General features: G+C 43.1%; 3 protein-coding genes across 3 annotated transcripts; 1 reads left to right on the forward strand and 2 right to left on the reverse strand.

The window, feature by feature from the left end:
- Positions 1-1,505: 1,505 nt before the first annotated feature.
- Positions 1,506-4,743, forward strand: LOC117860329 (uncharacterized). Its single transcript, XM_034743601.2, has 2 exons — positions 1,506-1,998; positions 4,220-4,743. Exons 1-2 carry the CDS (start codon positions 1,518-1,520, stop codon positions 4,264-4,266), a joined length of 528 nt encoding a protein of 175 aa, XP_034599492.1. The 5' UTR covers positions 1,506-1,517; the 3' UTR covers positions 4,267-4,743.
- Positions 4,744-5,161: 418 nt separating this feature from the next.
- LOC117860328 (7-hydroxymethyl chlorophyll a reductase, chloroplastic) lies at positions 5,162-9,591 on the reverse strand. Its single transcript, XM_034743599.2, has 17 exons — positions 9,276-9,591; positions 9,101-9,185; positions 8,775-8,883; positions 8,504-8,588; positions 8,364-8,405; positions 8,075-8,153; positions 7,739-7,790; positions 7,581-7,643; positions 7,381-7,478; positions 7,123-7,158; positions 6,969-7,030; positions 6,854-6,881; positions 6,293-6,372; positions 6,146-6,215; positions 5,978-6,035; positions 5,778-5,842; positions 5,162-5,687 (listed from the first exon to the last, which is right to left on the reverse strand). Exons 1-17 carry the CDS (start codon positions 9,491-9,493, stop codon positions 5,496-5,498), a joined length of 1,422 nt encoding a protein of 473 aa, XP_034599490.1. The 5' UTR covers positions 9,494-9,591; the 3' UTR covers positions 5,162-5,495.
- Positions 9,592-13,964: 4,373 nt separating this feature from the next.
- Positions 13,965-14,941, reverse strand: LOC117861240 (uncharacterized). Its single transcript, XM_034744763.2, has one exon. It carries the CDS (start codon positions 14,701-14,703, stop codon positions 14,416-14,418), a length of 288 nt encoding a protein of 95 aa, XP_034600654.1. The 5' UTR covers positions 14,704-14,941; the 3' UTR covers positions 13,965-14,415.
- Between the last annotated feature and the right edge of the window lie 11,588 nt (positions 14,942-26,529).

Here is a 26,529-nt window from a genome sequence, read left to right on the forward strand (position 1 = left end):
GCCCAAATATGGAAGTGGAAGGCCAGTTGCGGATGGTGGTGCTGGATTTGAATAGATGCTAGGAATGAAGCAAGGTTGATCTTAATAACCTTCTTTCTCTGGAGGCAGGGGTGGATACCAGGCCCCATAGATACCGGGGATATAATGCACAGATGTTGATGTCTTCATTTTACATTTTGAGTCAATGCACTACACCCGTCACTACACCTATTATCCAAATTACAGGCCATCCAAACAGCTAGCATTCGGAGCTGATGCCAATCCCAAATTACGAGACTCAATATTAAAGAAATGCAGTCACAAAGTAAGACATCAAATTTTACATGTTTTTTTAATGAACGCACCGGAATATTCGGGTATTTGGTGAATTGATCTAGTGACTTGAGAGGTTCCTATCAGAAGCTTGATCTCTTCCACCCATTCTTCAATTCCACGGTCCTCTGATCTTCCTGATACGTCCAACCGTGTGCTCTCCTCTCCCTGTCGATCATAGAAAACCGCTGCATCACTGTCTGGTGACGAGCTGAATCACACACGAGCACGACACGATGAGCCCATCCTCCCAACACACAACAAACAAATGGCCGCCGGAGACGCCGACGCACGGCAGCGGGAACTTGCCTTGCAAGCACACCGCACATGAGTACGCGCCACGTCGGACGGCCGAGGCCAACGGACCCGGCCGCGCAAGGAGGATCCGTTCCACGCGGACGATTGGTTCCCGTGGGCCACCCCAACCCGACGGCCCAGATCTCCCCTCCCACAACCTGGGTCCGCGATCCGGGCCGTCGGTGGCCGAACCACGCCGGCGGCGGGCGGCCTACGAAACTGAGGCCCCTCCTTCCCTTCTTGGCCTCTTCTTCTCCCTCGCTGTCACGCATCCTGTGCTCCCGGGTCCAGTTCTGGCTCCGATTCCTCCTCTCCCCACACCTCAAGATCCGAATCTAGGGACCGGGTTCCACCACCAGATTCTCGCGGGGACCTCGCAACAACCCCGCTCATCTCGTCGCCTTCGGTTGCGGAATCCCTCTCGGCGTTCTCTCTTGGAGTTGGAGTCTGGTGGTGGTGGTCAGTCAGTTCTTGGTTTGGTTCGTCCAGCCTCCGGAGTCCCGCCCGATTCGGTTGTAGCACTCGGTTCGGTTCCTGTGTAGTGGAGAGAGAACTCTTCGGGAGACGGGTTTCGTCTGAGCAACAGTTCCTTGATTTCCCGTTGCTTTATCCTTCCTTCCTTCCTTCCCCTTTTGATTCGCGCCGAGAAGCAACCGCTTTGTGGATAATCACGAGCGATTTCGTTCGTTCCACTCGACCCAGCCGTGTTGCTTTCCCTTAAAGGCGGCGTCTTTGCCAACCAACTTTTGATGAGAGAGATGTTTATTGGATCTAGTTCTTGCAGAGGATAGGATTTTTACTCGGGGATTTTTCGGTTGCTTTGGGTTATCCTGTTTGATTTGGCTTGTTTCGCCCCCAATTTTCACCGGGATCAAGAGGAGCCAAGAATTCTTTGATTTCTTTCCCCAATGGCCATGTCGCTGACCCGGTTCTCCCAGTGGATATGGCCGGGGAGCAGGACTAGAAGCCGAAGGGGCCGGGAGCCGCCGGCGGGGAGCACGGCCGTGGCCAACGGTCTGTTCCCGGACTCCCCGTCCGGGTTCCGGGAGCCGGACGCCGTCGGGCACCCGGGCTCCGGCGCGGCGCGGCAGCGGAAGGGCAAGAGCCGGCGGCGCGGCGGCCGCGGGGAGGGGAGGGCCGACGGGGAGCACGGCATGGTTATCGTGCAGTCCGACGGCGACGGGTGCCTGTCGGACTCGGACTCCGACGGCTCCGACTGGTCCATCGGCTGGCTCGAGCCGCTCGCGCCGGACCTCCAGAGCGACGGGGATTCCGAGGGCAGCTTTGCCGTCCTGGTGCCGTGCTACCGCCGCGGCCGCATTGAGAGGCCTGCTCGTCCTGACGGCAGGTTCCCTGGCTCTGGTGGCATCGCCAATGGCGGCGTTTCTGGTGAGCTGCTGATATGCTACTGCTACTCTTTGTTCAGTGACTACTATACTTACTACTAGTAGTTGAGAGTAACTGAGTAGGCAGGTAATTAATTATATAGCTGAAACTATTAGTTCAGCCTGTTAAACTGATGCCCCAGAATTGGCAAGTTTCAGTTATCAACTATTGAATGCTTTTGACAATAGTAAATATTGTAATTTTGGGTGTCTGAAATTGGCAAGAGTAGATACAGTACAAGTGTACAAACTATGAGACCACGACAGCGTGATGAGCAGCTGAAATTATATTTATGGGTGAAACACTTGTATTACTGATAGCAGGAAATGAACAGTAAGCGTTGTAATTTTTGGGTGTCTGGCCTATCATCATTGAAGTTTGCTATAGTTGTCTACTGTTGATAGTCATAAACACAACTTCCAGTGGTTATTTAAAGTTATTACCATATAGTTGTCTACTGTTGATAGTCATAAACACAACTTCCAGTGGTTATTTATAGTTATTATGAAATGAATAGTACATAGCTGTACTGGCTAGATGCTTGTTTGGTCTTGATTTGCTATGCTGTCATAGGAGCTGTTTGGATACGAGGTGCTAAACTTTAACAGTGTCATATCGGATGTTCGGATGCTAATTAGGAGAACTAAACATGAGCTAATTATAAAATTAATTGCAGAACCTTGTGCTAATTCGCGAGACGAATCTATTAAGCCTAATTAATCCATCATTAGCAAATGGTTACTGTAGCACCATATTGTCAAATCATGGACTAATTAGGCTTAATAGATTCGTCTTGCGAATTATACTCCATCTATGCAATTAGTTTTGTAATTAGCTTATGTTTAGTACTCCTAATTAGTATCCAAACATTCGATGTGACAGGTGTTAAACTTTAATAGGGTGTTCCCAAACACCCCCATAGTGCCATGATCATTCGTGCATTCCGTTTTACCCAAAACTAAGTACAAAGATATCACATTATTAGTGCCCCCCTCACTTTTTTTGGATAGCGTGTGGGGTTCTAACCAATCAAGCTAGTTTGCGATGTTGTGGATAAAGTCAATTGCCGAGTTTGATTGCTCTATTCACTACAGTCTGATATCTTTATTCAGTTCAAAAAATTTATCACCTATTCATCAGTTTTTTCTATTGTAGTCCTAAGTTGGGTGTTTACTAACCTTGAACCACCAAAGAATTGGTAAGCAGTACATATACATATGGCACTGCCGTTTTTGTTTTTCAAGGTGTGCCCTGTCGCCTCTGTTAATTTCAGAGTCAAAGCTTATCTAGTTTCTAAGTTTGGATAGCTTTAATAATACAAACCTCTAAGCTTGGTCCTACCATACATAGTCGTGGCCCATTTTTGGTTGCTAGTCTGAGCTATGGTCCAACACAACCATACAGATCTTATTATTACCACTGAAAAGTCTTAGATATGTGGCATCCACAGTAAAATGAATGCTCCCATATATGCCATTGATTTTTAGAACCTTGCTATTCGTGCGATTGTTGATCATTAGTGTGGAGTCAGATATCAAGCTGATGGTAAAAGGCTCATTTTGTCTTCCATCTTCCTCCGTCCCCGTTTTCTGTCCTCCCTTTGTCTTTTCGGCCCACCTACTGCTGCCTCCATGCATGCTGGAACTGTTTTATTGTCTTACTAATATATGAGTACACATTTTTTTGTTGGCCTAATGCTGCAAAACGCCAAAATTTCTATCCAGTTGTACATCTGTGTGCATGTAGGATCTCCTCCAGTAAATGTGTCTTCCTGGTTATGCAAACTTCAGGAATTCAATTTAACCATCCCATCAAAAATCATTGTAGTGTTCTTTGCATCAATATTGTGATATGTCCAAGTGGTTTGTGTTAATGCTCCCTAGACATGTATTTGTAGCATCAATAATCTCCTCACTCCTTTATCAATCCTGTATTCATTTTCCTTTGACTTGTCAGCTTTCCCAAATTTGACCTAGTTGATAATCACCATGGCCTATTGTTTGTTGTCTAATTACGATTGAGAAAACATGCTCTCTGATTGAACCACAACTACAGACAATATTTGCTGTCCTATTGTATAACATTTTAATATCAATATTCTGTAAGTACAATAAAGTGTTAGTTATGATCTTTAATCATTTCTGTTTTCTATTCCATACTGAGAGCAGAATTACTGCTTCCAGTGTAATCCTTCTAATATTTGTACCTTGTCTCTATCCTGCAGATAACAAAAATTTTGTAGAGCAATGGGTGTCTTCCCTTCAGAACTGATTTCTCCATTTCCATTCTTTGCTGGCTTCAATGTATATAGTACTGTTCCATTCAATCTATCAAATTCCCCATGTGTAGAACATATCGATGAAGGAAGAGTTGATACCCAAAAGAGCAAATGAAGAGGACAGAACAATAGCAGTAGAATTTTAAAACAAACAGCAAATGGGTGCATCATCCTTCCTGAGGTTTCAAGGCTATGGTATTCCTGCAGAATAAGGAACCGCGAGAACCATGATGTGTGAATGGTATGAAATGTCATTGACATTTCTGACAATGGAGCAATGAATTGATGACCTCGTTATCCCATTTTCTTCTAAACTCTAGAACTACATGTATAACTATCACGGCATTTACGTCATTGGTATGATTGTGAATTTGTGATTCTTCTGTATATATGTATTCATGAACAACGGGATCTGAACTCTTATGGATTCCACATATCTTCTGTATATAAATAAATTACCTGTTTGTAAATCGCTTTCACTGTCAAACTGCTGGTGCATGGATGTTTGATATTTTGCCTCAATACTGCAACTATTTTAATATTTTACCGCATGAATATTTTAACGGTTTGTTGTGGCATATTCCGCTTCCTTTTGTGCTACTGGCAGCTTTTGTTGAGGTGGAACCGTGGAAGTAACACAATCTGTTTGTGAAGCAGTCTGAATGGAAAATAGTTGGGCCAAGAAGAATGTTGCATCCATTTCTTAGAGAAAATATTGCCTCTACTTTTTATAGTAACATGTAGGATCATTAAAATTGTCAACTCAACCAAAATTTATTAAAATCAACAGTTGCAAAGAAAAATGTTTGACTGTATACACAAGCTAAAAACATTAAAGCAAGATGCCTTATAAAAAAAACATTAAACCAATGAATGTAGAAAAAAAAGTTGAAATGGAAAAGGGAAATGTTTTTTTCCACAATAACATGTCCTTTTCTGCTAAGTTGTCTGAAACTATAAATAAAACCGAACGGACGGGGTACTATACATCACATTACATTACACTCATGTCGCTGCGATACTAACCTTGCAATGCAAAATACTATCCAGCAGGGGTACTATACATCAGTACATCACAATACATTACACTTATGTCCCTGCAATACTAATCTTGCAATGCAATTATGCAAATACTATTCAGCTCAATGTGATGTGATGCACTGATGCTACAAATACATGCTACATGACTACATGGATGAAGAAACTGAAGAAAAATGGTCAGTCAGTCCCTTGACTGCTGGAGCATCGACTCGATCTGTCCACTCCCGTCGTAGGCCTCCACGATCTTCTTGGCGTACCCCGGGATGTGCTGCTCAGCTCTCCGTTTTCCCCATGCCCGCCTCACGTGCAGGTAATTCCGTATGGTGTGGTAGTCCAGAGAGTAGCGTGCAAACTCTAGACCCTTGGGCCCAACCTGAAACACCAGACATCTACTATTACATCTCATGAATTGTCATCCCTTATTCCCTCCCCTCTAGCAGTCTGCAGACGACCAAGCACTAACCAGGTTCAGGAGGAAGGCCAGAATCTCGCCGACAAATCTCGGAGCTGGTTTCGAAGGGCCTTTCCCTGCAGAATCGTTCATTTGTTCAGTTATTTACATGAATAATGTAAGCTGCACACAGATTCTTCAATTATTACTAGTGTCATTCCTCCATTGTGAAGTAATATTTCAGAGCAGCGATTGAGGAGCTAGGTACATACCCAACTTTGCTGCATCGTCAGCTTTCACTGTCTCCATAACAAACGGTTGCCTTGCGCCCTGAAAAAACAGAGGCACAACACACTTGTCAATGTCCTACAGTCCTACTCCTGCATGCAGAGTCACTGAACAAAGTTGCATCAATTCTCTAGCTGCGGATGCATGCGTACGCTGCTAACTGTAGGCGTACTCTCCAGAAGGCCCTCTACCAGGTTCAGCATCTCCCTTCCACGATCGTTCCTGATGAAGGCCGTTAGGATTACCACTCTAATCAATATAATTCACTGATGATGCATGCCCGCCAACACTCGCTTTACCTGACCGTAATGTACTGAGGATGCTGTGTCATGGAAACCCCTGAATATTTTGGTACACCCATATACCCCACCACTAAATCCTGCACAGATTTCCAACAAACACTGCCTTTAGCTGTGAGCTGCTTCTCCGCTCCAAGAGTAGAGAGCAGACTGTTAAGACATATAGCAAGATAAGAGGAAAAAAGCTGATACAAAATAATGGCTATAAAGATAATGAGCTAATGTCTCACAACGCATGCTATTCTCAACCTGAAGAGGGGCATACAGGCCGGTAACTCAAGGTCAACCGATGGTTACTACAGCTAGGCTAGTGCCTATGATAAGACCAATCCAGTTTAGATCATGCAAAGCATAACGATACAGTTTGGTGTGTTTCAAAATTGTTCTAGACTATCTAAATGGTACATGTTCCAAGAAAATCTATTTCCAGATGAGCACTAGGAAGAACGACTTCTATCTACAGAAGCCATAAACCAAGCGATTCTTTCTTTTTTTTTTTGCATCCATTCAAATCAACTGCAACAAGAGACCTATTCAAATTCAAAATGGTGGAAACCTTACCGCCAAGCCATTTGTGTAGTCAAAGCAGCTGCAAATGGTACAAGCAAATCATCATTGTGAGCGGCCAATTAAAGTTTTTGGGGAAAAAATAACAAGACATTTGTACAGAGAATACCTGTAGCATGATGGTGCAATAACATCAACCAGGTCATTTGCTGGCAGGCAAAAATAGGGAACCTGCTTTGAAGTAGAACATAAATTAAAAGATTCTATTCCATTCCATTGTGCAAGACCAAAAGCTTCAGGATAATAGGCAAACAAATATTTACCTCTTCAATATGCCCATCTAAATGCTTCAAGTGAACCTATCAAAATTCTCAGTTATACAATGTTATCACGGATCAAAAGTTTCTAAGCAAAAGCATGACAACGCTGTGTATACCATATGTTCTTGTATTGATCCTTAAACTGCTTCTTGAGCTGTAGATTTCGAAAAGCAAATCTATCCTATTGATTTGCCAGACATGAACTTCCAAAGTGGGATGGGGGTGTGGGGCATTATGCAGCTAATGGTTTCAATGTCCTACCTTGTAGTCTTGCATAAATTCATAATGAAGAACAGTTTCTGGATCACTGCTTGCCGCCTTCAAGAATTTATCAAGTCCTTCACGCGTACCATTGTCAACTGAGAAAAATCATAGTATGTCGGAGCTACAATATATCTTCCATGCAACACAATAACAGAAAATGTAAAGATTGATTGATTTGAATAAGTATTGGAAATTACCACAGTTTGTGCCAAGCACATAAAGCTTTTCCAAACCAAGGTACTTTTCTACAGATCTCAAAGCTGTAGTTCAAATAATAACTTCAACAACTGTGATATATGATGAACAGTCACAAATAGAAAAAGAAGAATGGTAATGGTTGGGTAAAGGAAAACACCTTGCACTTGACAACCAACACCACAGAAAAGAAGGCGCTTTACACCAGCTGCCTGCCAAAGGAAACTGTTAAACTCTCTAGATTGATATAAAATGGTCACTATTATGCTGTCACAGAAGAATGCATCTGGTTATGGTCGGAGTAATGATTGGATTGGGTTTTGGAACTTACTGGATTATGGTGTCAAATGGGACCGTTCCAGATTGAAGAGGCTAACAGAATTACTCTTTCCCAAACAACCAAATCAAATATAATTGAATCCTATCCTACCGTGACCCATTAGGTGTCAAGAAGGGGGGGAAAGGAGAAAAGTATAGTGTGAAAGGAATGATTTACCTCAACTAAGGCAAGGGTATTGAGATTTGGTGATAATGTTGGTTTCACGCCTTTGGCTGCAATTACTTCATCTGGTGTCCTACAAGAGCATGGCTACCAAGATTAAATGCTTCCATTCTAGTAAGCAAGGGAAATGGTGATTAGCATGAACAATTCATGGATGGACTGGTAATAACAGTTTTATCTCGGGATAGTTACAGAAAGTTTGGAACTGCGAATGTATATCTAGTTGAGGATTGCTTATACTGGCGGTACAGAAAACATATGAAAGCCATCAGTTTCACAATACCTGGCCAAAACAGGCCTTGGAGCAAGCCTGTCGTCAGGATCACTGCAGAAGTAACAAAAATCATTACTTAAACCCACGTGGTAATGCTTGCACATTGCAGCGATAAAGAAGGATTTGGCATTTGATTCTTGTTCGGGTGCCTTTGTACACAAACCACAGCATCGACCATATTTGCTTTCAGCATCTCAACGGCGATTGTTGTCACAATTCCCGTCCACTGCGCTCCTGCATGTAAGGCGCATACATTACATTACAGGCAACAATATGTGATTTTGGTTTCTTAAGGTGGGCCATGTGGTACATTGCATATGTGTGCTTCCATAATCCTTATAGAGATGCAGATTGGGGACTGGTAATGTTTGTAAAGGATAAGAAGAAGAATCTGTGATAAGAGGTGCAGTAAGATAGTACCTTGAACAGGTTCGGTCTTCCTGGCATACAAGAGTTGATCATAGACTCCAAAGTACATTTCATTCATGCCTTCCTTCCTGCCTCTCCCATGGACTAATGGCTCAAGATCCTGGATAGGATACAATCTCTTTGTTAGTACTTGTAAATTTGTGCCAGGTTTTGTGTAGAACGTTAATACTAGTTGGTTGCAGCCGATGGATTCATCAAACCATTAATTTGCAGAGCTATTTTATTTGATCTGAGCTAGGTGGGTGATGTTACAAATTGTTTGAGCTGAGCTAGGTCACTAGGTGGGTGATGTTAAGAATTAAGGTGGAGGAGATGACCTCGACACGGGACATGCCGTCGCCCAGGAAGGCGCAGGCGTTCTTGACATGCGCAACGTAGTATGTGTCGCAGAGGCCGCAGCGGCTTTGGGTGATGCAGAAAAACAAAACAGAGATAAGCATCGCATCACACAAATACAAGTGGAATCGCAGGCAAGGAATGCATAGTGCGTACCTGCAGTGGTCCTTGGCAGGGTAGACGGCGCCAGGAGGGATGGGCTTGGATTTCTGCCTCCAATCCTCCCTGAGAACCTTAGCCCTGCCGGCCTCGCGCCTTCTCTTGGAGGTGGAGGAGGACGAGGAGGGGGCGAAGGAGAAGCGGCGGGGTTCGGGATCAGAGGGTGGCGCCGAGGAGGCGTGCAGGGAAAGGGAGAGGCAGGTGGTGGAGGCCATGGAACTCGCTGCCTCCCTCCACACCAGCGAGTCAGCAACGAAGGCAACGATGACGATAAGAGACGGAGGAGGAATCGAGTGGGAGTAGGATAAGCCACGGCGGATTGGTCCCGCTTTGCCTCTCCTCACTCCACTCGAAAGATCGCGTGGGCAACGGAGAAAATTGCGATTTTTGGACTCCAAATAATAAGCTTCGCTATTTTAGGATTTCTATTCACTAAAACGACCCTCGAAACGTTGGCACTTCGGTATACATGATATTTGCTCATTTAAAACACTTTTCCCAAATGAAATACATGTATTTTGGCATTACAGGACCATATTGCCCTCAGGTCTTTTTCCTGGACGATTCCTGCCTTGCCCTGTTTCTGTCATTCCGTTTCTGTTTCTGTCGTGAGAAAAGATTGCGCGCCGCCGTTCGTCGCCCCACCCTCGCGACGGGAGATCGCGACGTGCCACCGTTCGTCGGGCCGCCTATCCCTCGCGATGGGAGATCGCGACGCGCCACCGCTGGTCGCCCCGGACGCCGCCGTTCCTCGCCTCGGACACCTGTGTTCTTCACCCCGAACACCGCCGTTCATCGCACCGGAGGTCCTGGCGTCCGCCATGGATGGAGAACCGCCGCCTGGGGTCATGACCGTGGCACTAGGTGCCGTAGCCGCGGCGGCGGCTGCCCTACTCGCGCCGCCTGGGGCCATGGCCGTAGCGCCGGGTGCCGTAGCCGCGGCGGCGGATGCCCTGGCCGCGCCGCCTGGGGGCATGGCCATGGCGCCGGGTGCCCTACCCGCAGCAGCTACTGCCCATCCCGTGCGCGCCAGGGGCCATGATAGGGACGCCTAGTGCCCTAGCCGCGGTGGATGCAACCCTATCCACTGCTCCTCATCCGGCAATAGAGTACAACATTCCTGTTCTTGAAGTGCAAAGGTATTGGCTGCACTAGATTTCTGTTCTTTTTACCACGGTAGTAGTAGACAATAGTTTTTACCACGGTAGTAGTAGACAGTAGTAAAACGTGAATTCATTGTTTTAGGCTCCAAGTAGATCATGTGGAAAATATGGAAAGAATTGATTGGGATAACATACAAATAGTGGAGACACATGATGACGAAGGTCGTATTGCACTTATGAGTGAGTCGCAGATTTGTGAGCTTTTAGGCTTGACAGAGGAGGACACAACAAATATACCTGCACAAGGCTTTGCTTGCCCAATGGATGAGCAGGAGCATGATGATGAGCTTGGGCAAAATAATGATGGTGCTGCCATTCCTACTAGTGATGAGATACCGGGTGAGATGGTCATTTCATATGATAAGAACAACCCATCAATGGATTTAGGAACAATGTACCCAACAATGGAGGAGTTCAAGTTGGCAGTGCGGCAATTTGCCATCAATAAGGAGTTTGATTTAGGAACCAAGAAGTCATGTAAGACAAGATATAGGGCTTTTTGCAAGTCCGGTGTTGAAGATTGCCCTTGCCCTTGGAGGATAAATGGCACCAAACATAAAGGCCAAAGCACTATGGAGGTGAATAATTTTTTCTTTCATTAATTCTTCTTTTTATGTAAATTAATATGAATCTCATTGCTTTTTTTTTGTTGTTTTGCAGGTAACCGTCTTAGTTGATAAGCATACATGTGTATCTAGCATGAGGCAGATAACTGTACATTAATTTTTCCATACATATAATTATCATATCGTATTTATGTGCAGCAATCTTGCGATGTTATTAGGAGAGGGCACATCTTCACAAACCGACACTACTAGTCCCGTGAGGATGCCTACCGTGGTAGCACCAAAAAAGATAACTCCAAAGAAAAAGCTACACATTGGATGAATTATTTTAGTTGTGATGAGATGTAAACTCATGCTTTATTTCATATGACTTGGATCTCGTTTGGAACTAAATTATGGTCTTCTGAGATGAACTTGTTTACGCTAGAATCATGATTTTATGAGATGAGCTCGTTTGTGCTAATTCATGGTTTTTAATTGTGTATGGATCATCTTTGATAATTTATATTACATATTAAACTGTACATGACGGCCAGCCAGCTCAAGCCACGACCAGCCATGGCCAGGCGCGGCCAGCCAGCCAGGCCAGGCGAGTGGCCAGCAGCCCCATCCCACGTCCAGGAAAAAAAGATCTGAGGGCAATATGGTCCTCTAATGCCAAAATACATGTATTTCATTTAGGAAAAGTGTTTTAAATGAGCAAATGTCATGTATAATGAAGTGCTAACATTTCGAGGGTCATTTTAGCGAAATCGATGACAGAAGTCCTAAAATAGCGAAGCGTGTTGTTTGGAGTCCTAAAATTACAATTTCTCTAGGCATAGGCTAGATAAAAAAAAATCTCATTTCCTCTCTCAGACGAACTCGCTCCAATGATGATGTGGTAAAAACAAAAGAAACATGATTTCAGAAACACAATGTGTTTGTAGTAACGCGTAAATCAAACTCTATTTTTATTCCTGCGGCGGCGTGCGGGGTGAGAGGCGACGAGGGAAGGAGATGATGATGATGCGGTTGCTTGTTGGGCCTCATCTCGAGAGAAAAAAGTGTGTGGATTAGTATGTAGTTGGTCTGGCCCAATAAATGGCCGGCAGCCCAACAGCCAATAACACAACAGGCCCAGTGCCCCAAAACTGGGTGCGTGTTTTCACCTGTTCTCCTGTAAAAGTGCTTCTAATTACTAACGGGTTATCTCAGAAGATAAACTAAAAAAATGATCAAAATATTATTCAAAGTCCTTGCAGCATAGAACGAAAACTCAAACCGGTGATTCAACTGATGAGGTCACTGGTTCAGTGGTTTGATCCGTGGTTTAACCGGTCGAACCGTGGTTCAATAAAGCATATATTTTGTGCATATTCTTGTCATTCACAATTGAACTTTGGTCGAGTTGGTCAGTGGAGGGTGTTCTTAAGGGCTTGTTTGTTTGAGCTGCAGCTTTTGAGCTTTTCTGAAAAGATGCTGCTGGCTTTTTGCTTCTGAAAAAGCTAACACTAGCTTTTAGAAGATGTGTTTAGCTTTCTGAGCTCAAAAAGATATGAAAAGCTCATAAAATTGAGCTTTCTAGTTTTTTATATAAACTCAACTTTTTGAAAGCTATACGAGAAGATCGTTGTTTGTTTAAGCTTCTAGCTTTTCACGTTGAAAAGTTGCTAGGAAGCTCAAACAAACAGGACCTTAGCCTAGCAGGCAGGATTCAACCCCCCCTCCCCCCACCACCACACACACACTCCTCTTATTTTTGCTGAGTTTTCCAGTTTGGCCATATAACTTCGTCGGTTCGTGGTTTTTCAGGTCGAACCGGTGACCTGGTCCGACTTTTTGTACTATGCCTTTTACCATCACCTAACAAGAGTAGAAGGTGATGGGAATGCCAGCAGCATGTGGGAGGCGCAAAGATGAGTTCATAGGAGGCTGGGGACAAAAGTGGAAGGTGACATTTTCCTTGAACTAGCTAGGGCGTCAAACATTTTGATTCATTTTCAAACTAACTAGGAGAAAATGTAGCACCATGTTTCCTTCCCTAATGGCTTTGTGTAACAGCTGTTTCAACTTTTACTATTGAAACAGATATTGCACCCATGATAAAATAAGAATATTAAGTCTTGAAAAAGAATGCAAAGGGTACATACATCATTATCTAATGTTATTCTTAATGGATTGTTTGATTATGCGGTTGTCAAGAGTATCACATCATCTTTATAGGTTAGGATGATGGATGAAACAACCCATCACAATGCACATCTTCATTTTAAGTTTTCACATGCTAACCATAACATTTAATCGCTGAATGGTGTTAAGATCAAATATGCATTGAACTATGTGTAATCACTTGCAATTGTATCTAAATTAAGAACTATCATACAAGACACGAGCGCAAACGATAAGTAAAAGACTGTGAAGATGAAACGATTATTGCTCTTGACGGGGTTTATTCCAATTTCAAAGTTCTTGTAACTGTATACACACTAAGTTTCATCATGATGATACTCACTCTTCTCACTCATAAATTTTAGGACATGCCACTGTGTTTTCCTACACCGTATGACACTAATGAGATTGAACCCTATTGAACTGGAGTTTGTTTTAATAGCCAATGACAATGAGTTTTCTAGCCACATTTAGGTATCAAGGTTCCAGTTGCCGTTACTAACGAGAAAAGACATGATTTTTGCAAAGGTCATTTCAGTATGAGATATGAGCGGCAAATGCATTAAGATTTCTTTGATCCTAAGATTTGCTACTTCATCCTCCCCTGCAAAAATTTTCTCCGCAATACATACACACATACTTTGAGAGATAAGAGTTATATGCTCATTTCACCTTTGATGCCAAAGGAGAATTCCTTTGGTGAATTCAACCACTTTGGTGAACCGCAGAACTAAGAATGACTAAAAAAATAGTTCAATACAGCATGAATTGCTTGTCTTGTTTCCATTTTTCTTAAACAAAAAAAATTGATCCCAGCTTATCTTCAATTTCAACCAACATATGCAAATTGCAACCAAGATTTCCAAGAATAAATAGACATATGAAAGCGAAGAAAATTTAATCCACACAACCACTTAATTCGCACTTTTCATTTATACCATCAGCACCAGATTTTGATGGTATAGATGAAAAGTGATGGTGGTATGGATGCAAATCCCCACATTGGAAAAAAGGGCTATATCATTTATAGCCTAAAAAAAACCTAGAAACTATAAGACGGGAAAGGCAAAAAAAAATTACAAAATCGCGAACAATACCGCTCATACAATTCCACTTTTTTTTCTCCAAATCGAACTGTGCTGCGTACACACATCGTACCAGTTCGTCCGTACGTGCGTTTCCCACGAGCTGCGCGCCTGCGCTCCATCGATTCTGCAGCGCGTGACGATGCTGCAGATGCATGCCCATGGTCACGGATCAACTCATGCACTCACCGGCGCCGGCGCCGGCGATTTGCAGCGGCGCCGGGCCGCCGGCGGCGACGCCGTAGACGGCCGCGAGCGCCCTGAGGAGCTCGACCCTGGCCCGGAGCCGCGCGATGTAGTCCGCGGTGCAGGCGAGCAGCGCCCCGGCCGGCGCCTCCTCCCCGCCGGGCACCAGGCGCCGCAGCTCCCGCACCTTCCGCCGCAGCGCCGCGCCCGCGGCGCGCGACGACGGCCGCCGCCTACCGCCTCCGCCCCGGCGCCTCCGCCTGATCTCCTCCATCGCTCTCGGCCGCACCGGCTGGTGGTAGCCTGGTACTAGCTACTAGCTGGGAGCTGTTGCTTCGTCTACGTACGTGGCGGGCGCGGAGAGGGCGAGCAGCGGCCCGGTCGGAATAAATAGCCGCCGAGGCCGCCATCGCGTCTCGGCGTGGCGCGGCGGGGGCATGTGAGGGGGTGGAGCTCGCTTTCGCGGCGGACGTGGAGGAAAAGGCCGGGCGCTCGGGGGGAAAGGCGCCCGCCACGCGAGGAGAAAAGCGCGGGCACGGCGGGCCATGGATGGATCGAGTGGACGGCGAGTGGTGGTTCGGCGGTAGTAGGGTGGGGGCTCGGCGGGGCCCGGGCGTGGACGCCACGTCTCGTCCGGTGGCCGTCGCCCGCACGTGCCCGACAGCTGGTCGTCGCTGCGCGCGCTTCCAGAGTGATCGCTGCGCTGCGCTTCGCATTGCAAGGGTGCGTGGTCTCTGCGACGTGGCGCGGCGGGACAGGCCGGCGGGAAGGGACGGTCACCGCCGGCTCGCCGTGCCCGTGCGTGCCGCGATCGGCAGGTCATTGTGGCTTGGAGCGTATCGCCGTGGGCCCATGGCCAATGGAAACCAGCTGCCAGCACGCTAGCGGACGGCGATCTTCTGTGGTCGTTTAGGAGCTGCCCGCCATGGAGAGAGCCATGGCGCCATCCCATGGTTACTGGAGTCGGGCGAGTACCTGCTGCCCTCCTTGATAGCTTAGTTTGATTCAAAATTGCCGTGACCACCACAGTCCACGTGTGCTGTAGCAAATGGCTGTGATAATAAGAATACCTACCTCTGTTCCAAATCGTAGACCGTTTTAACTTTTTAGATACATAATTTTTATTATACACATAGATAAGTGTATGTCTAGATGCATAAAAAAATTATGAATCTAAAAAAGTTAAAACGACCTACAATTTGAAACAAAGGGATAGCTAGCTTGCTACTGACATGTAGCTTGATAAAATTAACAATTTGTGGTTTGAATGTACAATCCTTAGTGAAGCCTATTTTTTCCGTTGGCGGGAGGGAGTAGGGATAGGTAGGAGAGTGTAAGTGACTTTTTACTAAATAACCATTAGCTCTTTTATCACTGAATTTTATGCTCTATTTATCACTGATTTTTATACCGTACACATGTTTAATAAGATTACATACATAAATAGGCCACTTATTGCATCTTATTTAACCAAAGACTTGAGGCAAATGTAAAGTGTCTTAGTTTTGTCGTGACTACGATCAGACTCCTCTAAGTTGGGTCAACTTTATACAAAATACACCAACGTCCAGAATATCAAATTGGTTTCATTAAATCCACCATGAAATATGCCTCGATAGTAAATTTATTTACTGAAGGAGTATACAATGATAAAACTAGTTGGACTAAACCACGCTTAAATGTGTATGCCTTTTCGCATGTCACGATAGTAAATTTATTTACTGATATTAAAGATTTTAATTGTCTGCTCTTCGCTTGATGCTGGGGCGAATATCTCCTTCACCAATCGAGGTCTTTTATATCAGTTTTGAATAGACTCAGCTTTGGTCAACATATTCAAAATTATATAATTGGTTGCTGCATCTGTATCTTCCATGGTAAACATATTTGTTATACATGGCACTTTTGTGCTTGTCAACAGTTTAGCCCATTATGTACTTGTACCCGCCATTATTGAAGATGTCAAAAGTGCATAAGTTAATGCATGCATAACACGAGAAAAGACCGCTTTATCTTTACAAGAAATGTACCACAAGTGGGCGAGCATATCGCATAAACTTCACATTCATTGATGTGGTGTCTTCCATTTGCTTGCACGGGTATTAACAGAAACGCGTTTTAGACAACAAGAAATAATTAAAAAAGGACTCCGGAAAAGAACAAGTTCGACAAGCCACACATCAGCTTTCATGCCAGGTCTCGCCGTAGCGAATCCATGTAACCTCACATGCGCATGGATTGGGACATGAACCATTTAGCTCCTACTCCGTCATGTCAAATGCTTATGAATTTGCTGTGTTCACCCCGTTTCTGTCATTCATGATGAATGGACAGCCAACCGACGCCCATGCGTGCTATATAATGGTTGTTTTTGCTTGAATTTATATAGAGGAATAGGTTAAGCTGCCTTTAATCAAAGTACTTTCACCAAAATTCTATATTCGAAATATAGCCTAAAATTGTGTGCCATAGCTTACTTTTTTTAATTCTAAGATAATTTCAAGTGTTTATAATATGTACATGCCTCCCTTAGCTTACTTTGTATGAAAAGAAGAAGCAAAGACGTCGCTATGAGATGTAACGATCGGAACCGTTCAACTGTCATCGCTAAAAAAAAATCATAAAAAAAGAAGGCAACGCTCGAATAAATACGGCGCGCTAGACTTGCTACCATCGATACTTCCGTGAAGCTGCACTAGTACATGCAATACCTGTGCACAGCTAGCTGCGATCGACCACGTAACGAATGATCGAACGGGGACAACCTGTATCCCCGCGCGCGGCGCAAAAGTATCACGTACATCGAAAGTAAAAAGGCGCCACGAGCCAAAAACCAGGCCAGCTCCAGCACGCCGGCCGGGTGGGGTGGGGCTAACCTACCTAGCATTGCAAAATAAGCTATACGGAGATCGAGAGAGCCTTGCGTGGCGCCATGGGTGGCCTCTTGTGCTGTACTGCTGCCATTGCCATGCTTAGCTGTGGTGCACCAGAGAGAGGGTGCATGGTAGATTGGTAGAGAGATGAGAGGCCGGGGGGACCATGCATTTTTTTTTTTGGGGGGTTCCAGCGCGTTCCGGCGTGGGGGGGAGGTTTTTGGTGGGATCGAGCGTACACGTACGTAGGGGTCGCGGCCGTTGCGGTTGGAAACGGGACGGAGCACATGCGGGCACATGTGCCGTGCGCGCGGCGAGCTCTTCACTACTGGCTACTACGTACACGTACCCATCACTCCCCCGGCCCGCTCCAATCATGCATCGGCTGCGCCCATGCATGCATGTATGTATGTGTCAGCATCAGTCCCGACTGGCTTCAGGAAACGAGAAAGCAGCCTTCATTGCATTGTGACCTCCCAACGACGACGTTGCTAGCTAGCTGCCTACCTGTGACCATTTTGCTCGCGTATTAGCGCCACTTAGTTGGTAGATCGGGTGGAGACGATTTTGCATTAGCAGATGTGCTATGTGCAATACTTTATGGTAAAGACTATGTTGCAGCCGGCCGTATTGTTGCTGATGGTTACGGCCGGCTTTATCCGTCGTTCGTCTATAATCGGAGGGTGAAGCACTGCAGGTCGGATTCTCATTGCTGATTCAGAAGCCTTGGCACATCCTTTGGCTGAACCATGGGCTGGGCTACTTCATTCTGTTCAGTAGAAAAAAGGGGGCTACTTCCATGTTATAGCTTCATCGACGTCATTTGGGAAGAATTTGCTTCCACGTGTGGCCTCGGCTTGTGCAGGGTCTTAAAGATCTTTCCCACCAAGTTAAGGTTAGTGTTGGGAATGTGCTAGAGTACTGTAATTTTTTTTTGTGTGTGTGGCTATAGTATATTGATATATGAACTTCTAACAAGCGTGCTGATATATGAAATCCTAGACAGGCAAATTACTGTACTTAAATAAGCAAAGTATGTTTATTAGTTAGGCAAAATACTGATATTGATCAAGCAAAGTATTATTTTTAGTTGGGCATATTATTGTTCTTCATTTCATTTTAGTAGGCAAAGTATTATTCCTTACGAGCAGTTGGTTCCTATGTTGTCTAGGTTAACATAACCTTCTTTGTAGGCAAAGTATTGTCATTTTATATTTAATAGTTGTTCAAGTGTGGTGAATAAAATCCATGGATTTGCTCCATTATGATTATTAGCATGCTATTCTTCAAAAAAAGTGTTCCTGTATATTTCCACACTTTTTTTTACTTTGAATGTACGATTCAATGACTGCATGGCTCCTTATTTATTTGCAAGTTGTGGCATTCCAATATTTCCACACTCTATTTGGTTGGCACTGAACCATACGATGCTGGGCGCTGGGTTTTTCTCCGCTCCTTCCTAATCTCCATTTTAGTCAGCAGCAGCAGCTCGACTTGATTTTGCTCGAGCTCAGCTTCTCTCAGCTGGACAGGAGGCACCACAGTACAACAACACAATCAGCTCTCTACTTTGTGTCTATCTGCAGGTAAACATCGACTCTTCGAGTGCAACAGCAGCAGCTCGTCAGGTTTGTTCAGTGACAGGCTGAGGTAGTTTTATGTATGAGCTGATTATTTAATTCCTTGCTACAGTCAAGCAATCATGACCTGCATGTTTTAGCTCTTAAGATTGTTGGATTCATGCAAGCTTGGTGTTAAGCAATTGTTTAATTCAAGCTAAAAATCTTTTTCTTTTAACCCTGTCGTATTACTACCCTACATCTATGATGTCCTTTTTTGTTCCTAGCATAAGTTATTGTCTTCAGAATTTTTCGTGAATGAGCACAGCAGCTGTAGGTTTCTTTTCTTGGTCTACCAGTTCAAGCTATTTTTTTGATCATACAGTACACAATACAAGAATACACACTATTAACTTTGTGGAACTAGAAGCCTTTGTGATCATCTTATTCGTACACAATGTGATGCTAAATCAACTAATAAACTTTTGCTTATTAGCTTTAGAAAAGTTGACTACAGTTGCTTATAATAATACTACTTGAGTAACCACTGACCACACTTAATAACTACAGTTGCTTATAATACTTGATTGATAGGCATTTAAAAAATTTCCTGGAAGGATTTCTTATTTATCTTCCAAGTAGTTTAGTTGTGCCAATTATTGGATGGTTCTGGGGTAGTTTAGTTATTTCTTCGTGCACTGTTATACTCAATTGGGATTGCCTGCATTTTGCCGTAGTTTCTCCTCTATGTTGCATGTTTTTAGAGATAACATATATATATGAGCTCATCACCTCTTCCTTGATAAGGTCGGCACAGCAGCAGCGGTGACAACAATTATTTTTTTACCGCCGCAACAATAACAACGTCTGTCATCTGCTCGGGCAGATAAGTAGCTCAACAATCCATCAAGGTTTCAGATGTTAGGGGTCATTTTTCATGCTATGGTGACACAATGGCTGATTCCATTGTTTAATTATGGCTTGCTTGCTTTTAGCTGGTGAATTGAGTAGTTTGTTTTAGTTCATTCACTAGAATGAATTTTAGCTTATGTGCTTTTCTTCATCTCAGTTGACCTGTCCAGTAACTTTGCTCGTAGTTTCTATAGATGGAGGCAGTTGCAGGCTTGCAGCTTGACTTTGTTTAGAGAAATAGAAGATTGAACAGCTTTGAATATTTCCATTACATTTTTCATTACTTGATACCTTGGCTCTAAATTATGGAATGATATAGGAGGAATTAGACAATAATGCTGTCCTGTATAGGTAATAATGTTGGTTCCCAACGAAACTGATCTATAGAGCCAATAAAATTGGTACCCAATAAGCAATAATATTATTTTATCAAGGCATAATAGTAGACTTCGTTAGTCAATGTCGGATTTAGTAGCCCAGCAGTCTATCAGGGGGTTATCCAAGTGGTTGATTTGTAGGTGGAGGGGATTGCGAAACCAAGAACTCGAAGGTAATCGCGAGAACACGAGGGACACGAGGGTTCTAGACAGGTTCAGACCTCTGGAGAGTAATACCCTACTTCTTGTATGCTGGTGGTTTGTATTGCTCGAGAGTTGATGTGCCCTACGGAGGCGCTCTTGGCCGCCTTATATAGGCTAGCGACCTAGGGTTTACAAGTCGGTTTGAATCTAATTTACTCGGTAGTTACATGGAAGGTAATCTAAGTCCGATTAGAATACGTATCCTAAAATATCCGAGCTGATTTGAATCGCCCGGCCTCCTTGGCGTGTACTCCATGTATCTTCCTGTCCTTGGCCCGCACGCTCTGGTCGGGCGGGTCCATTTATCAGGTCCGGCCATTATCCTGGTCGGTGGGGACCCATGGGGTACCCATATCCCTCAAGCCCCCGAGCATTATTTAGGCGAATAGGAACCTGAGATCACCGCGGCGAAGCTTGAAATGTAGTCGGCTGAAGCTGTGATGGCGTTATAGTGACGGAGAGGCTACGCAGTGCTCAAAAAGGAAGAAATTCGAGTGAACGCAGAGGAAAACGCGCAGAGCGAAGCCGAGCGCCGAGTTGATGAATGGTGGGCATCCAGTAAGTCGAAGCGAAGGACATGGAGGGTGTCATAAGACGTACTATATAGGAGTAGCCCCCAAGCATTGAAGCGATTAGTATAATCGATCGAATGGTCAAAGAAGAAAAAATGGATCCTAGAAGCAGATCCTAGTGCCTGAACACAAGGATAGACAAAGCCACAGAGGCCACGCCGACCAGAAATAGGCGCCCAGCCTCCGTGGACGAGAACTGGCGGAGCCACGGAGGTACGCCGACCAGAAATAGGCACCCAGCCCCCGAGAACGAGGACCGGCAGAGCCACACTACTAGAAAAACCCCCTTGTTGGTACGCTATGGTAGTAACGCCGGTTAAAAGCGTCTCCACATCAGAATGTAATGACACTTTTTGACACTATTTTGAGAACGAGTCAAATTGACACGCTATTTGACACAATTTCAATGTTAATAGATGTATAGAGATACTTTTTAACACGCTATTGAAGTCGTCTCAAAATGACGAGTTAGACATGCTAACCGTCAGTAACCTCTAGACATGTCATAAAGCGTATTAGGCAGTCGTGTATAGCCACCTAAAGATGTTTTTTGACATGATACTAAAAACATATCAAATTGATACAAATTTAGACATGCTTTTAACTGTGTATAGTATCTAGACACATCGTAAAGCATATTAAACAACCGCACATAGGCACCATGAGAGACAAATTAGAAGCAATTTTCTCTTATTCTCCTTTGTTCCTTCCTTTAAATAAATACTTGAAAATCCCTTTTTTGATACGATATTGTACATCTCAAAATGACATAAACTTAGACACACTTTTAACTGCTGGGAAGCATGTAGAAACACTTCCGCCCACCACTATCAATATCCTGCTCACCACCACTGCCGCTCACCACTCGTGGCCCCTGTGCCAATCGCTGAAGCCCAGAGGGGACTGACCACGATCAAAGATTGCCTCACGGACTCGCCATTACCTAGCATCTGAATTATCCAAGGGTTAGGGTTTAAATTTGGAGAAATAAATTGATTTCAGGTAACTAGTTTGATTTATGCTTTTACATTTCCATGGTAATTATATATAATTCTTGTTGTCGTAGTTCTCGTTCAAAAATGTCAAGGGTGGGGCCTTACATTAAGCAGGGCTGCGGAGGCAAGGTTGTCCCCCGCACAGGGCCCCAAACCCTACTTTAATTCGTATACAGAGAAAAAAAGGAAAAGGTCCATACTAAAGCCCATAAAGCAACAACGAGTAACTAACCCCATCCGATGCGTGTTTAGGCCTGGCGGTCTGGCAGTTCTTCCATGGAGTTTTTTATGGCCTAAAGAACTGTGCGCAGGCCATGTATTATTGGGCCATGTTTGAAGTCCATCTTGTTGGCTGAGAGCGATAAACAATAACTTAGGAAAATTGTCCTAAAAAATAAGTTGGGAAAATAAAACATAAGGTGAATATGGTGCAAAAGGGGTGATTTGAATCCTGGCCTAGATGTAGGAACATCCATTGCTCAACCACAACACTACGATAGGACTTCTGTTTGTATGAAGTATTTTCTGCTTCTATAATATGAACCGTTCTGAGCACAAGGGGTTCCAAACTTCCAATCAATCGGAAAGCTAAAGAGGCACACCCCATCTACCTCGCTCTAGCTTTGCTACTCACCTGCACGTTGAGTACAGGTAGAAATTATACAGATAAATTATTAGTTCTTGACACAGCAAAATTACTTCAGTAGCAAAATGATATTGCTGCAGTGCTTGTGTTGTGACTTGTGAGAGGTCACCGGTTCAATTCCATGGTGCAGTAATAAGTTTTTTATTTCCCAGTTCTAGCCTGAAATATGAATTCCAATACGTCATTTTTTAAGAATATGTAAAAAATATTTTTAAAAGTGTCCATGCGAACAAATGAAATCATTAGCTTGGTACCTGAAAAACACATATTAAATTTTTTTTCCTTGTGTAGAATGAAATCGTTATCTTGGTACATGACAATTGAAATTTTAACCCATTCTTAGAAATAAAGCACTATGATTCTTGTTATGTATCTTTCTAGTCCTCGTCTTCCAAATGAGTGTGTCACTTGCAAGGCCATTGTAACCACCGAACCCAAACCATAGCATGTCACTTGCTCTATCGAATTTGATCATCCGAGTTGCCCTATCGGTGAAGGCTCGGGACATTTGCTAATCTTGTCATGTTGAACATCCAATCTGTACCATAGATTCTTGTTTTGAATAGTGATGAGTATGAAACAACAATATTAGTTAGTGGATTTTTTGTAAGAATATGTAAAAACGTAATTTAAAAAATACCCATGCATACAAATAAAATCATTTACTCTATACATGATAATCATGTATTTAAATGTTTTCCCATGTGTAGAAATAAAATTATTAGCTTGGTACATGATAAATGAAATTTTAACACATTTCTTAAAAATAAAGCACCATCGATTATTGCTGTGTATCTTTCTCGTCCTCTTTCTTCCAAACAAGTGCGTTACATGGAAAGCCATTATCAACATCGAGCCCAAACGTAGCACCTCATTTTCTCTATCAAGGTTGATCATCCGAGTTGCCCAATCAATAATGGCTTGTGATTTTTTTAATCCCATCGTGTTGACTATCCAATCTGTATCATAGATCCTTGCTTTGAATAGTGATGAGTTTGAATCCTACAATTTTAATTAGCCATTTTTGTAAGACTATGTAAAAGACATTTAAAAAAAGTACCCATGCTTGCAAATCGAATCATTAGCTTGGTGTATGACAATCATATATTGCAACTTTTTCCCTTGTGTACGAAAAAAATGATTAGCTCGGTACATTACAAATAAAATTTGTAGGTTCATGTCAATTCAACAACATATTTGTCAGTAAAAAATTGAAAATTAACAATTCGGATAAGCTTTGCTTATTTTTTTTGCCGCCTTCAGAAATGCAAATATTATACTAGTAACTTGCAGCCAAGCTAACTAACTTGCCGCCTTGCCCAAAAAAAGCTTGCTGCCTAATGGCCCGCGCATCGTAGGTTTATTTAGCTAACAAATCGCGTCGCGCAACCTCCCGTTCCAAGATAACTTCCCCTGTCTCCTCCCTTTGCCTCCTCCATCTTGGCGCGGAGGGTTCTCTGTGCCGCACAGGCACATGCCACCACTGTGATCTGCAATAACAAAGACCTCCTGGCGTGACCTGCGGGGCACCAGACGAGCGTACCTGCCGCGGCACCCGGCATCGGCACCGGCTATCGGGTGGGAGGGACGAACCCTAGGCCCCCAGTGGCAAGGGCCAGGAAACAAGCCCATTGACGTAGTATTGATATATTGCGCTGAAATCCTGAAACAGATGATCCAATAATGTTTAGGTCCCGAATCTGTAAGAGTGTAGATCCGAGTATTCTAGTAGGTCTGATCTGAAACACATTAATTCCTTCGATTCTCTGATAATGGCGTGTTGCTTAAATGAGATTTCTGAAACAACTCTTTTTATTTGGAGAGGTTAGATTATACAATATTAATTGATGCAAGGTTAACTACATATATTTTGTCCATGATCTTGTAAGGCAGTTTAGCTTCCCATGCCCTGTTCTTATAAGGAAGTTTAGACCTTTGAGTTGCTTTCTGTAGTACACCTGTCAGGTTTGTCCTTTCTCCAACCGGATCAGCCATCATCAAGATGGATTTTAGAACAAGCAATACAGATAGATGCCAGTATTTTTTTAAATAATGACTCTTGAGTTGTTCGCCATAAGTCGACACAAGTATATGTCAGCTGGACTTGGTTGCGTCTTTGTCTGTGTTTAAATGGTTAGTTAGCTAAAAAGCGACTAAGTTAATTTTGCAATTGCCAGCCCTCTATTCTTGCTACATCCATTCATTCCTTCCTGAGCTAACCACCGTCTAGTTTGGGGATATAAAATGACTTTGTTACATGAACTGATTAAGCATGATGAAGATTTCTTTATCTCTCTTTCTTTCTTTCTTTTTTTAGTTCTTGCTTTATCTGATTTTTAATTACCAGTAGCCTAATATGTTTGTGATTCCCGGTTTCACTGCTCAATTCCATAGCCTACTCTACATATGTGTGGTTTTAGATTACTTTTCTTCCAATATTCTGAGGATTCAGAAAAAAAAACTCTTCTGTTCCATAGATAGATACATACATATCTTAGCTTGGTTCCTATATTGTGTGATTATATGCATCATGGCTTGGTTCGTATGTCATATTTCTTTTCAGGGGTCCAAGATCAAGGAGCACCATCCAGGAATTTTTGGCTTTGACACTGTAACATTTCTCTTTGGGTTTAGATAATACAGTAAGTAGTGTGCCATGTTTAGTTAAACAGTGCATGTACTCAATTCTTATTCTGCTTGAACTTTGTTTTGTTATACGCATAAGAATTGAACTAAGTAGGTGTAGTGATGTCAAATGAACATGTAAGACCGAATAATGGCATAGTAGTGTCAAATGAACTATTATACATGCAATTGGTATGGCATAGTAGTGTCAAATGAACTATTATACATGTAATTTAATAGTTTTGGCTTTGACATCTGAAATCTGAAACAATATTTACATTAATATAGGTAGAAAGTATGTGTGACAAACTCTAGAATTGCAACAGAACAAAAGAATACACACACATCAGGGAGAAAAAGCCATGCTAGGCTGAAAAAAGAGATGGTGAAATATATTCATCCAATGTTATTTATTATATTCACTATCATCTAATTTAGATCTGTAATGAGCCCTCAAGTTACTCTGTTGTGCAGGAAGATAATCAGAAAAGGAAGGTTCATAGGCTAGAATTATGGGAGGCTGCTCATAAGAAAAAGAATGGCAGATACACTACCCACAAAGTGGATACGGTAATGGTACATTTTCTGATCCTAAGCATTTATGTTCAATCTGAAATTTTGTTTACCATTCTGTAACCTTCCACTATTTTTATTTCTATAGAATGCATCATATACTATTTTTATTTCTATAGAATGCGTCATATGAGGAATTAGAAAAAAGACAACAGAACAACAATGGCAATCTTTCAGCTCAAGATTTTAATGAGGTGTTTAATGAGATAGTTGCTAAGGACTTAAAAGCATGTGGGTACTATGATGATAAATACTGGAGTGAAGTTCGAGTGTCTCAAGGTGTAACTTTTGTCACTCAAACTAAGGAAGAAAAAAGGTACCAAGAGAAAGTAAATGCAATGGAGAATAAGATGCAACGCATGGGTGGTTTCATGTAGCACTAGCTTGGTTTCATGTTAAAAAAGTTTCCTGAAGAGGATTTCATAAAGGAAATGGTAGCAGATCTACATGATGATGAAGTAAGCATCTATTCGACTTGCCATATATGTTTTTACCTTCTGCCTGGTAGCGTTGGTGACTTGTCTGTTAGTGACCATATTTTGTTAGGCTACATGATGTTCAGAACTTGTTTGCTCCCTCATTTGTTGTATTGCACATGTACATGTCTACTCTACTTTTAGCCTCAAACCATGCTATACTTATATTCTACTATACTTAGCCCCCTATTACGATCTGGAAGAATAAATGAATAGATAAATCTCAAAACTGAAACAAAGAAAAAACGGGAATTATCGCTTGGTAGTACCAACACTTGGAAGATCAGA

Source organism: Setaria viridis, chromosome 6 (genome assembly GCF_005286985.2).
Source record: "Setaria viridis chromosome 6, Setaria_viridis_v4.0, whole genome shotgun sequence".
NCBI lineage: Eukaryota > Viridiplantae > Streptophyta > Magnoliopsida > Poales > Poaceae > Setaria > Setaria viridis.

Bases quoted from the DNA above. Each gene is read 5' to 3' on its own strand.
- LOC117860328 (XM_034743599.2), bottom strand. From the start codon at position 9,493: ATGGCCTCCACCACCTGCCTCTCCCTTTCCCTGCACGCCTCCTCGGCG. The intron at 7,644-7,738 runs GTGTTTTCCTTT...TTTGAACTACAG, and splicing joins TGTTGGTTGTCAAGTGCAAG to CTTTGAGATCTGTAGAAAAG. The intron at 6,882-6,968 runs GTATTCTCTGTA...TACCATTTGCAG, and splicing joins ATTGCACCATCATGCTACAG to CTGCTTTGACTACACAAATG.
- LOC117860329 (XM_034743601.2), top strand. From the start codon at position 1,518: ATGGCCATGTCGCTGACCCGGTTCTCCCAGTGGATATGGCCGGGGAGC. The intron at 1,999-4,219 runs GTGAGCTGCTGA...TCTATCCTGCAG, and splicing joins CGCCAATGGCGGCGTTTCTG to ATAACAAAAATTTTGTAGAG.
- LOC117861240 (XM_034744763.2), bottom strand. From the start codon at position 14,703: ATGGAGGAGATCAGGCGGAGGCGCCGGGGCGGAGGCGGTAGGCGGCGG.